This window comes from Peromyscus maniculatus, chromosome 14 (assembly GCF_049852395.1).
Source record: "Peromyscus maniculatus bairdii isolate BWxNUB_F1_BW_parent chromosome 14, HU_Pman_BW_mat_3.1, whole genome shotgun sequence".
Classification (NCBI taxonomy): domain Eukaryota; kingdom Metazoa; phylum Chordata; class Mammalia; order Rodentia; family Cricetidae; genus Peromyscus; species Peromyscus maniculatus.
The window spans coordinates 1,323,388-1,335,667 of NC_134865.1; the positions used below are offsets into that span (position 1 = coordinate 1,323,388).

The window sequence follows — 12,280 nt, forward strand, 5'->3', positions numbered from 1 at the left end:
AAAATTTTTAAAAATCACAATTAGGATGTATTATTTTCTTTATAAATTATAATACTTTATCAAAACGAAATACAAAAGAACAATAGACTAGATGGAGTATTTATGTAGCTGGAACCAGCTCCTACTTCCACTGATATATAAAAGGTCTTGGCTGCTACCACTGATTTCTATGATTGCCATTGACTGATTTCTAGAATAAATTTATTTTATGACTTTAAATTTAAAAAATGTCTATTCTAATTGAATGTGAATTGGCCTGCTCCTTTAGAAAAGAACAGATATTTATAAGTAATATTTACTTGGATGTTTGATAGTCTTTTTAAAAATTGCTTATTTATTTGTATTTTATGTACATTGATGTTTTGCCTGTATGTATGTCTGTGTGAGGGTGTTGGATCCCCTGGAATAGGAGTTACAGACAGTCGTGAGCTGCCATGACCCGGTCCTCTGGAAGAGCAGATAGTGCTCTTAACCACTGAGCCATCTCTCCAGCCCCTACTTGGTAGTATTTATTACACTGTTACTTAACAGTCATTCAGCTGTAGCTAAGGACATGCATTGGCCAGAGTATCTCCCACAGCCCTTTGCTGAACATAAAGCAAGTGGATTTCCATATAACTGCATTTCAAATAAAGATCTTACTGCCTTAAGAATATTCTGAAACCTCGTAGACTGTCCTGTCTCTCTGGCTCCCATGATTAACACTTTGTTTTTGCTTCTGCAGAGGTCCAGCTGGAGTACGAGCCCAGGCCATGGACAGAGATGGAAATTTGATAGACGATTTTGTGTTTGATGGAGGAGCTGGGGATATTGGAAATCATGTTCTTCACGTGAGAAATGCGCCTTCCCCTGCCGCCACCTCTTCCCTGGCGATTTCCAGAATGATAGCAGATGAAGTACAGCAGAGATTTAAGTTATGAACAATGAAGGGAGCTGCATCATATTCCCTACACAAGCAACGAGGATGTACCAGTTGTATTTTTAAATTGTAATTTAAGAAATTTATTGTAAAACCATACTTTTTAGGCTAAAATAACCACTGACTTATTAATAGGAGGTAACAGATATAATTTTTAAAAAATTCTTATGAGCACAGAAGTGACGTGTTCTCTATGCCTGTTCTGAAACCCCGAGTTTGTTAGAGATTTACCCAGCCCACTGTGATATAGGAAGGGCTCCTATAGAATGTTTGGGAAGTCGGCATAAAAGTGGACTGTTCCCTAAATCAGTGTTTGGCTTTATAATTTTTTTTTTCTTTCCTGGAAAAAAATATGTCACAATATACTGTAGGGTGTGACATTCTTTTCATCTGAAGAGTCAGGAAAGCTTGCATTTATTTAGCGATGTTTTTATGTGGAAACTGAAAATGCTTGATTTAAAAAAAAAATACATGAAATTTCACATTTCTAAGTAGCACAAAACAAACTCAGTCTTCAGTGTCAGTCTCTTTGTAAGTGTCTTTAACATGTGGCATCGTCACTCCATCTGAACAGCAGTGTACCGTGTGCTTGCTGCCTGCACGCCAGTTCCCATGGCCGAGAAATGGAAGTCCCTAAGAGGACTATGCTTTTTCTAAGAGCAGTTTAAATCCTGACGCTGGGTGTAGCACTGTGTAGTTTTAACCAATTATTTATTTCACGCCTCTGTCCTTTGGTCACACTGAGGTTCCCAAGATGTTGGCCAGGATCACTGATGATTCATACCTATCTGGGTTTGCAGAATTCCTATAAACTTTGTGAGGCCATTTCTCCATTTTTGGTTAATATCTAACTTGGAGGCATTCACTTTTGTAAACCGCGAAAGTGCCTTACATTCTTTGTATGTACTTCATGAACATGTTGAGTTGGTGTCAAGTGCCATACTGAATAGTGTGTGTGTGTGTGTGTGCCATATTGTATACTGTATGTGTGTGTGTGTTTGTCATATTGTATACTGTATATATGTGTGTGTGTTTTAGCTAATGAAATGTGTCTTATGATTCAGAAAGTTGGAAAATAGAATTGTAAGTGAAAAACTGGCAACTCAGCCTTGGGAACAGAGCCAGCACTTAAGTGAGACACTTCATCCCTTCTCTCACATGTGTTCTCTCAGGGTTAATCTTGCATTTTCCTCACCAACACTGTGATGGATACCTGAGAAGGATGTGCATGCTGATAGGAAAACCTTCTCTTGTATTTTCTTTTTCTTCCCCTCAGCCCTTGGTGATTACATTTACTAAGCTATCTCATCCATTAATTTGAAAGGATACATATTCTGATCTACAGTACGAGAGGCAGTGCATCCCAGGTAAATAGATGAGGCAGTTTTTCCAACACTTGGGGTGGGCATATTGAAACATCCAGAAATCATATACAGAGGAAACAAACCCTAATGGTTCTCCATAACAATAGATTCCTACAAGAAATGCACTGCACAGAGTACTCTGTCTAAGGCTTCTGAGTGATACAAACACTACGTTAAGATTATTTTCCTTTGTGAATGAGGATATTTTCCTTTTAGATGTGGTGAGGGAAGTGTGCAGTGGTTCTATTTCATCAGATCTGAGATCTTACGTATACGCATTAAACTGTGAATGACGAAATTTACAAAAATAACTGTCAGGATTGAAGCAGTCCTTATTCCATTTGGGTCTGTATTGTATGCTCCAAAATAATAGAGAAAATTTTGTTGAAAAATATGTTATTCCATTTGTGAAATATTTGATATTTATGTCAATAGGATTTTTTTGTTAAATACTGATATATAAGAATTTTGTGTCTTTCTGAGAAAAGAAAAATGTATATTAGTATTAAAATATTTTAATGAACCTTGGTGTTATGATCATGTTTTACTTCCATTAAAACATTTACTGAGGAGCTGGAGTGATGGCTTAGTGATTGACAACACTGACTGCTCTTCCAGAGGACCCAAGTTCAATTTCCAGCACTCACATGGCAGCTCACAACTGTCTGTAACTCATGCATGTGGTCCACAGACATATGCAGACAATACACTGTTGTTGGTTGGTCCTTGGTCTTTTGGTGGGGCCCGCCATCCAGCTCCCAAATAAATCACGTGGAAGCTTAGTCTTAATTATAAATGGCCAGCCTTAGCTTGGCTTGTTTCTAGCTAGCTTTCCTTAACTTTAAATTGTCCTGTCTATCTTTGGACTCAGAGCTTTTATCTTTCTCTATTCCTGTATACTTTTTCTTTCCTTCTTACTCCCTGTCTGGCTGTTTAGCTGGGTGGCTGGCTCCTGGAGTCCTCCTCCTTCTCTGGTTCCTTCTTATTCCTCCCAGATTTCTCCTGTATAGTCTCGATGCCTGCCAGCCCCACCTATCCTTTCTCCTGCCTTGATATTGGCCGTTCAGTTCTTATTAGACCATATCAGGTGTTCTAGACAGGCACAGTAACACAGCTTCACAGAGTTAAATGCAACATAAACAAAAGTAACACACCATAAAATAATATTCTCCAACAATACATCAATGCACATAATAAAAACAAATAAATAAATTTAAAAGATACTTTAAAAAAAGTTGCCAAGCAGCGGTGGTGCACGCCTTTAATCCCAGCACTCAGGAGGCAAAGGCAGGCAGATTTCTGTGAATTCGAGGTCAGCCTCGTCTGCAGAGTAAGTTCCAGGACAGCCAAGGCTTCAAACACTTTTGAAACACTGTCTCAAAAACCAAACCAAAACTAAAAAAAAAAGTTTACTGAAATGGATACCTTTGTTGCATAACACTTCTGAGATTGTAACATTTCATCCTGCAGGGAAGTTGCTTATTCAAGAAGGTAAATAACTTCAAGTGGCTTAAGGAAGTTCCTGAAACTGACTAGATTTGCTCCGCCCCACTCTTCCACACTAGGCTGTAAAAGCAGAGTCCATCTCAGGGGGAAGAAAGCTGAGCTGCCAAGAAAAGAGAGAGTTAAGCCCAGACAAGCTGCCTGCAGAGTTGACTGAGTTACTTGAGAGGAACACCCTTCAGTCTGTCAGCTGCGGTCAGGCTGTGCAGTGTGCTCTAGGTTCCCAGCTTTTGTGAGCTGCCACCCATGCTGGGGTAAGGCCTCAGAGGTGCAGCCGTCTTGAGTCACTTCTGATCGTGTAAGCAACTCCTCACTCATATTCCTGTAAGTGACCCCAAATCAAACTCATTGGTTTGCCAAGTCGGACTTGGTAGGATCCGAACTTTGATCTGTGGTGGGTTCCGTATCTGGAGTGAGCAGACCTGTGTGTCGCATCTCCGCAGGAGAAGTTTTGTCACACAGCAGCCCTCTATTAGGTAAACTGTCATAAGTGTAGATAAGTCTTTAAAACCCCTCCGGAAGCTGGGTCTAATAGTGCATACCTGTGACAGTGCTCAGGAGGCTGAGGAAAGAGGATCACAAATTCAAGGCTCGCTTGGGCTGTGTAGTGAGATTCTTGCCTCAAAACAATAACAAAATTGCTCCTGTACTTGTGAATAATATAAAATTGAGGTATAGAAGTTTATATTTGGGGCTGACCAAGTGAAGCATCTTATATATTTAGCTTTAGAGTGCTTAGTCTGTGGGGGACTCTTATGTACATTTTTAGTGTTGTGTGTTATGTAACAACTCTTTTATCCACACATTTATGTGTGGATCAAAGTCCTTCCCATGATCCTCCTGCCTTTGCATTGTTGGAGTGGTGCCATCACTGTTGGCAGAATTCCACTTTTCCTGAGGCCATTTGGAGATCTGCCTGCTAGCCTATAGTATAACCTCAGCTCGTACAACTTTCTTCAAAAGATGCCAGCCCCCGGCATGTGGAAGTCTGTTGGGCCTTCACTGAAAGCTCTCCAACCCCAATGGCTGCGACAGTGAGCTCTTCCCGCACTCGTGAACCAGGTGGTATGGTGTGTGTGTGCTGCTTGAGGTCTGGCTTTGGTCTTGGGCCTTTCTCTGGTCAGATGTTTTCTCATATTTCTGAGTATATTTATTACCTAAATGTAAGCATTTTGGAGGAGCAATTGTGAAGTCAGTTACTGGATTTTTAATTTTTTATTACTGGGTTTGCATGGGTGAGTGGTCATGCCATGTAATGAATATGGAGTTTGTAGGACCTCTGTGGAATCAGGCTGTTCCCTGCGTTTTCATACAGTGTCTCGGGGTTGAACTCAGGCTTGGCAAGCTCCTTTACCCAGGGAGCCATCTCACTCGACCACTTAGTTTTTCTAACATATAAGGCGAAAGGGAAGGAAAAAGATGCCTAGGAATGTTTTCAAATGGTTTGTAGCCCCTGAAAAGTTAGAATGGGAACAAAGACCCAGACGGCCTGAAAGGAAAAACAGTCGTGATACCAACAGACTCTACTTCCTTCCAGTCTTGCAAAGAGCCTTGTTCTCTTTGCTGAGTGCTACCGTCCGTTATACGCAGGCGCTCACGTTCAAAGCTATCCTATATTAAGATTCCTTTTGTTTTGTGGATAAAATGAGGATTTTTGCCCTTTAGAGGTGGTGAGAGGGATGTAATGGTATGCCTGAACTGCTCAGGGGGAGTCCCTTTAATTCAGCAGAAGAGCTGAGGGGCAGTGCTAAGAGGTGTCTACCTGTAATCCCAGCAGAGGCAGAAGTTGGTGGATTTCTGAGTTCTAGGCCAGCTGGAGCTGTATAGTGAGACCTAGTCTCAAAAAAAGAAAATAGATCTCTGGGTAGAAAACTTTGACTTTCAGCCACGTTTTACATGTCTCTGATTATCTTTAAGATGACCTCTCTTAACGCTGGTGCTCTGGAACAGTGACGGGACAAGTAAGAGGGCTGTAGTGATGTTGTTTTTCCCCCGTGCCCTCTTGATTTCATTTTGCTTAAATTTGTCCACTGAGAATATAAAAGGTGTCTTTTGATATCTATATTTATTACACCTAGTAATTAAAATCATGCAAATTACTAATATTTGAGGGGGCAAACAAATGTTTTTATTTTCCCTTTACTGAGTTCCTTATTTGGGAATCAGGGACCATGTACATATATGATTGTTGCCAGGTCTCTGGTTCGGATCTATACAGAGTGGATGATGAATTCATTGTTGTCCATAGCTTAACTTAATAACTGACAGGACTTGAAAATATTTTATTGAATTAATAGAAACAACAAGAGCTGAAATGATATCTTTCCTTCCTATCTTTGTGGTAGGAGTTGGTTCTGGGGACAGCAACATATAAAACATGATTTCTCATCTTGTAGAAGTAGCAATATTTAGATGATGTCCTAACCTCAGTGTCATCCCCAGAGCAGCTGGACCATTCTATCTGTTTAAGAACAGTCTGTATGCAGCACACTGACACATAAGAGATTGCTTTTCTTTTCTTTTTAGGGGCTTGGGAGTAGAAGGCATACAATCGATCAATCCCTTAGAATTTCATTGAAAATCATAGGTGCCCCCTTAAATGATTATCCAATCACGTACATGTAAAAATAATTAAAGAACAAAAGGCTGTGAATTTGAAAGGGAATGAGGCGTCTGGGAGGAATTGGAAGGAGGGAAAATTGAAATCATTATATTTTAATTAACTAAAAGGTACATTATAGTTGCTGTTGGGAAGACATTTTTTGACATCAGTCTCTTGCAGGGGGGTGTGATTGACAAGCCTGAGCATCCAGTGAGGGTCCTGGGGCAAGGATGCTTTCTCTCTGAGCTATATCCGACCTCTTTCAGACAGGTGGCTGTAAGTGGACTAAAGCTGTGTCAGGGAGCCTGAAAGTGAACAACAACAACATTTAGGATTTCCTGTGGTGTCGCTTTGGCTTGCTACAGACTGACAGCACTTGGAACTTGAAGTGAATTGAGGGTGTATGAAATAGTAGATGGGAGAAATGTCAAATAAATCCTTGAAAATTTTTTTCTGTGGGAGAATATTAGTAGTAAAAATATTGAACTATCTTTTTAAATGAAAAATGTTCTTGAGACATTCAAGTTATTTTCTAAAATCCCATTTTTTTTTGGAAAATTTTAAAAGCACAGACAAAATCAATAATATGTAATTAGTGCCTTTAAATTTGAGATTTTTGTTCCATATATAGATACCCTTTTTATAGTATATATTTTAATATTTTCCGTTTTGATACTTGAAGCAAAAGTTTATGTTCTGACTAAAGATTGTTCATTAAAAATGACTTAATTGGGGCTGGAGGAAAGGCTGACAACTTGAGTTTGATCCCTTGACCTCATGGGCTGGAAGGAAAGAACTGACTCTTATGAGTTATCCTCTGTACACACACACAGGCCAAGTGCAGGCTTTCTCACACAGACTAACTAAAGGAATGCCTAAAAGATGAGTTAATGTTTTGATTAAATGACACACTCCTGAGGATGAAAATGCAAATGCTATGAAAGTTCTAAGTGAAAATTCTCCCTCTGTTCCAGCCACCTGGTTTTCATCCTTCTGGTAACAAAGAATCCTGTGTTGCCTTGTAGGCATTATATTTACATACATAATATACCACCTACTTAAAAAAATACAAGTTATATCAGTCTGCATATTACTGTGTTTTTACTTTGAAGCGTATCTTGGAGAACGTTTTAGAGAAGCCTGTTTTTGTTTTTTTGGGTTTTTTTTTTTGTTATTATTTGTTTGTTTTAAAAACCTTATGTTGGGAGGCTGGAGCAACCTACTCAGTTGTTGAGGTTAAGAGTGCTTACTGTGCCCAGCAGTAGTGGTGCACACTTTTAACCCAGCACTCAGGAGGCAGAGACAGGCAGATCTCTGTGAGTTCCAGGCCAGCCTGGGCTGTAGAACAAGTTCCTGGACAGCCAGGGCTACACAAAGAAACCTTGTCTTGAAAAAACAATCGAAAAAGAATGCTTACTGCTCTTGCAGAGGACTCTGGTTTGGTTCCCCGCACCCACATGGTGGCTCACAACCATCCTTAATTCTATTTCCAGGGAATTCAAAGTCCTTTTGAGACCTCTGTGGGCATCAGGCTAGCACATACATACATATTTGAACGCAAAACACTCATACACACAATAAAAATAAATCTTTAAAATAAATAACCTTATTATATTGACTTGCTACCATTTATTAAAGCAATACCATATTCCTAGTGTTATGTAAAATTGTGTGTGTGTGTGTGTGTGTGTGTGTGTGTGTGTGTGTGTGTGTGTGTAACTATAACACTGCAATGGATAACCTACATACAAGCCAGTATGTCTCTGGAATGTATTTCTGGAATTTGCTAGGTCAATAGTTATGTACCTTTGAAACTTTGATAGGTATCATGTAGTTTGTTCTTGATGGAATTTGAAACAGTGAGTTCCTGTTTCTTCATATCTTCACCATCATTATAATTAAGCTTTCTGATCTAACAGGTGAAAAATGGTGACAGTATATTTCTCCTAATAGGAATGAAATTTAGTATTTATGTTTAAGAGATACACATTTCCTTTTTCTATGAGATAGCTTTTTCAGTGTTTTGGGGTTTGGTTTTTTGTCATTTTTTTCCTCCTTGAGGCTTAGTCCTACTAGTTTGTAGGATCACATCTATAGATTAGGGAAATTAACTTAAAAAATGAATTGCTGTCAGTGGCGCTTGCCTTTAATCCCAGCACTCGGGAGGCAGAACCAGGCAGATCTCTGTAAATTCGAGGCCAGCCCGGTCTACAGAGAAAGCTAGGGACAGGCACCCAAACTACACAGAGAAACCCTGTCTCAAAAAAAAAAAAAAAAAAAAAAAAAAAATTGCTGCAACAATTGTGTTTTTTTCTAACCTATCATTATTGCCTTTTAGCTTGGCTTGTGGGTTTTCTCCAGGCATTTAAAAAACAGATGCATCAGTCTAGGTTTTTGTGTCATATAAAAGTCATTTTTTTTTCTCTCTTAGGTCATAAACCCTTTCTTGTACATGCCAATCTTTGACATCTTGGGAATTTCTGGCTGCGTAGAGTATGAGATATGGGTTCAGCTGTTTTTGTTGTTGGTTTTTAAACAGCCACTTGTCCAGCTGAGAAACTTGACTGGTGTCATTCTTGGATCCTTTGCATCATGCGGATCACATTTCGGTTTGCCTAGTCCAGAGATCACAGGGCAGACGCCTGCAGAGGCTCAGCAGGTTACATAAAAGGGAGAAGAGCCCCAGATCGGGAGGGTAGCCAAGGAAATGGGTGGCACACTTTTGTAAAGAGGACGGCCTCTCCACTGCCTGTTTATTGTTTGCACAGATGCAGTAGGCCACGGTGTTGCCAGATCTTTGTGGAAAGATGCTGGAGATAGACTTTAAAAAAAAAATACGTAAGCTGTTGACTTTAAAATGCTAACAGCAGTTTAAATTTTTTAATACTGGCTTGGCTAAGGAAAATGCATTTACAGGCCAGATTTGGCCTGGAGGAACCTTCCAGTGTCCTTTGCCAAGAATAAAACTTCCCACCAATGACTTTCCTATGAGAAAATATAATCGCAGTCTGATAATTTGACAGCCTCATGTTTTATAGCTGGGGTCTGGGAACTGTAGGGAAAATTAAGGACTCTCTATAAAAGAGTGTATTTAGTACATGGGAATGTGGACATGGCCATTTACTAGAAGACCTTTAAAGAACTTTATTATAATTGGGCATATGTGTGTGTGTGAGCGTGCCTGTGTGCATGCTTGTAAGAGAGGGGGGCATGCATGCCACATTTCAAATGTAAAGAGGTCAGAGAACAACCTTGTGGACTTGGTTTTTTTCCTTTTAATGTGGGTTCCAGGGGTGGAACTCAGGTTAGCAGCTCTGTGCAGCCAGTGTGTTTATCTGACAGCCCCAGAGGACATTTTTGACATAATGATACTTAGATTAAAAACAACAACAACAACAAATCTCCCGTATTCCGAGTCTGCCCTTCTCTGTGGAGACAAAATGGTGTATGCAATGCTCAGCTACTGATTCTGGAACTGAAATTATGGCACAAGCTATCTTCTACAGTCTGTTCTTGTGTTCCCTTCCTCGCTGCTGCTGGTGGCTGGGTGCATGACTCTTCCCAGCCTGTTGGGAGCAATTTGTTCAGCAACTTCAATGGGATGAAATTTGGGCTCAAGAAAAAATTTCCAGAGTTCACGCCTCTTCAACTCCGAAAAGCTTAGGGTCACAGGACCTCTTCTGGTGCTAATTAGTACGACTGTATCCCAGGATCTAGGTTCTGTAAAACCTAAGTGGAAAGGATTTGAAGGATGTGATCAACAAAAGAACTACATATGAAAGTTTTATGAAGATACCTCTGTTGACACACTTAGGTGAAACGCCTCGAACTTAAGTCATCTGACCCCCAAGTCCCACGAACCCACAACGTGATTTTACGAATCAGCTCCTATCTCCTAAATATATAAAGCAGCCATGCAGAGCACAGATTAAATCAGACAAATGTCCCTCCCCCCCCCCCCCCCCCACATCCGTGTACTGCAGTCACGGCTCGAGCCAGGCTCGCCCGGAGCCGCAGCGAATCGGGACTGTCTGCAAGAACTCAGAGCGCCGCGGACCGAGTGTGTCTGCAACAAGCCCCCCACCCCTGCCGGCGCACATCCCCGGGAGAGACCCCCCCTACCCTCCCGGGCCCCCGGGGGCCCCGCACCCGGCGCCTCGGCCCGCTCAGCGGCGCGCATGCTCCGTGCTGGCCTTCTCCCTCGACTCGGGAGTGCGAGCGCCGGGCCGTGGGGCCGGACCGAGCCGAGCCGAGCCGCGGCTGCTGGGACCCGGGGCTCGGCGGCGGCGGCGGCGGCGGCGGCGGCGGCCAGCGCTGTGCACGCCGGACACGCGCGCCCGCTCGGCCCCGAGGGCCCTCTGGAGGTGACTCGGGCGGGCCCGGGCGAGCGTCGTCGGCTGCGCGGAGGGCGGGGGAGGCGATGAGGACACTGCGGGCCGCCGCCGTCCGCCCGCCGCGGCCGTAGCGGGAGTCGGGGCGGGGGCGAGGCCGGCGGCGGGGCTCCGGGCCGCGCACCCAGACAAAGGAGGAGGAGCCGCCCGACGAGCGGGGCCGGCGCCGCGGGGAGGAGGAGGACGCCTCGGGCCGCCGCGCTTCCTCGGGGCCTCGGTGGACGGGGCCCGCCCGCCCGCCCGCTCGCCCGGCGGCGGCGCCGCCTCCCCACCCCACCCCCCGCCCCGGAGCGCTCGCCCGGCCGTAGCGGCGGCCCGGGCTGGAGACGGCGGCCCCGGGCGAGGCGAGGCGAGGCGGCCCGCGCGCCCCGCTCGGCTGGCTGTCAGGCCACCGGCCCGGCCTCCGATGCGGAGGCGCTGCGGCCGGGGACCATGCAGCAGGCGCCGCAGCCCTACGAGTTCTTCAGCGAGGAAAACAGTCCGAAATGGCGGGGACTGCTGGTCCCGGCCCTGCGGAAGGTCAGTGCTGGGGCCGAGGGAGGGAGGTGCCGCGGGCCGGAGGGGCCGGGTGGCGGCGGCGGGGTGGGCCGGGCCGGGCGCTCGCACAACTTGTAACGGGGAAGCCCGGGTCGAGCCCGCATCGGGTCCCCCACCTTCCCCGGCCGGGCGCCGGGTGCTCCTCGTTGCCTGTTGCATCCCGAAGGACGTTTTCTCAACTTTTTTTTTTTTTTTTTTTTTTGGCCTGGTCCCGGAAGGAAGGTTTTGTTATGATCATAAAACTGGATTTCATGTTACAGTCATTTCGTCAGGCAACTTCCGCCGTTGACCAATTTGTTGTCCTCAGGCTGGATTCGGGCAAGACGAAAGTCCTGCTGGGTTTTTTTGTTTTTTTGTTTTTTTTGAGTTTCTGGAACAAATGCAGTTTCGCACCGAGTAACTACTTTTAAGTTCTTTGGGGGGGGCGGGGGAGGTGTTCACCTCGGGCGGTTTGCTTGCCAAGGTTGCCCATTCGCTTGTAAGACAGTGCTTTTTATTTTTTTGCTAATAGGGATGTCTGTTTCACATGTGTGAAGTGTCAGTGAGTCATAGTATTCCTTTTCCAGCTCTTGAGGTGAATCTAAAGCGCCTCTGCACTTCCTGCAGAAGTCTTACCTGGATCCCACGACTGTCTCACAAAATCTGGTCCGTTTCTGCACCGCGATGAGAACTTGTCATCACCTTTAAGGGACAGTCGGAGGCAGTTCAAGTCAATCAGTCTTTGGAGTTTGGATGCATTGCTAGGATGCATGTCTTGTACTGGTCGGTGTCGGTCTTTTATGAAGTTAGGTAGTTACACAATGGTTTTTATTGCTGTTTGTTAAGTTCTTCTTGTAAGTCAGACGCATGGGCTCAGGGTTAGCAGTCATGCGTCCTGAACATGGGCTGCTCCTGAGACATTTTGCCTTTTCTGCAAAATAAACAAGGATTAAAGCAAAACATCTAGGCCAGCGAGAGGCTCAGC

The 12,280-nt window shown here is 43.9% G+C and overlaps 3 protein-coding genes across 6 annotated transcripts in view; 2 read left to right on the forward strand and 1 right to left on the reverse strand.

The window, feature by feature from the left end:
- The window catches only part of L2hgdh (L-2-hydroxyglutarate dehydrogenase), a 32,585-nt gene extending 29,779 nt beyond the window's left edge, over nt 1-2,806 (forward strand). For both annotated transcript variants that reach the window (XM_006985439.4, XM_042260537.2), the window contains one exon: nt 725-2,806. In XM_006985439.4, coding sequence (XP_006985501.1) covers nt 725-920 — 196 coding nt within the window. In that variant the 3' untranslated portion in view covers nt 921-2,806. The remainder of the gene's footprint in view (nt 1-724) is intronic.
- A 6,954-nt stretch (nt 2,807-9,760) lies between these two features.
- Nucleotides 9,761-11,213, reverse strand: LOC143268527 (uncharacterized). Its single transcript, XM_076551639.1, has 3 exons — nt 11,190-11,213; nt 10,538-11,159; nt 9,761-10,117 (listed from the first exon to the last, which is right to left on the reverse strand). The coding sequence occupies exons 1-3, from the start codon at nt 11,211-11,213 to the stop codon at nt 9,882-9,884; spliced, it is 882 nt and encodes a 293-aa protein (XP_076407754.1). The 3' UTR covers nt 9,761-9,881.
- The window catches only part of Sos2 (SOS Ras/Rho guanine nucleotide exchange factor 2), a 96,870-nt gene continuing 95,560 nt past the window's right edge, over nt 10,971-12,280 (forward strand). Inside the window, exon 1 of one of the 3 annotated variants that reach the window (XM_076550560.1) lies at nt 10,971-11,298. In XM_076550560.1, the coding sequence (XP_076406675.1) occupies nt 11,212-11,298 (87 nt within the window). In that variant the 5' untranslated portion in view covers nt 10,971-11,211. The remainder of the gene's footprint in view (nt 11,299-12,280) is intronic. The other 2 variants (XM_076550558.1, XM_076550559.1) reach the window with 2 other exon arrangements.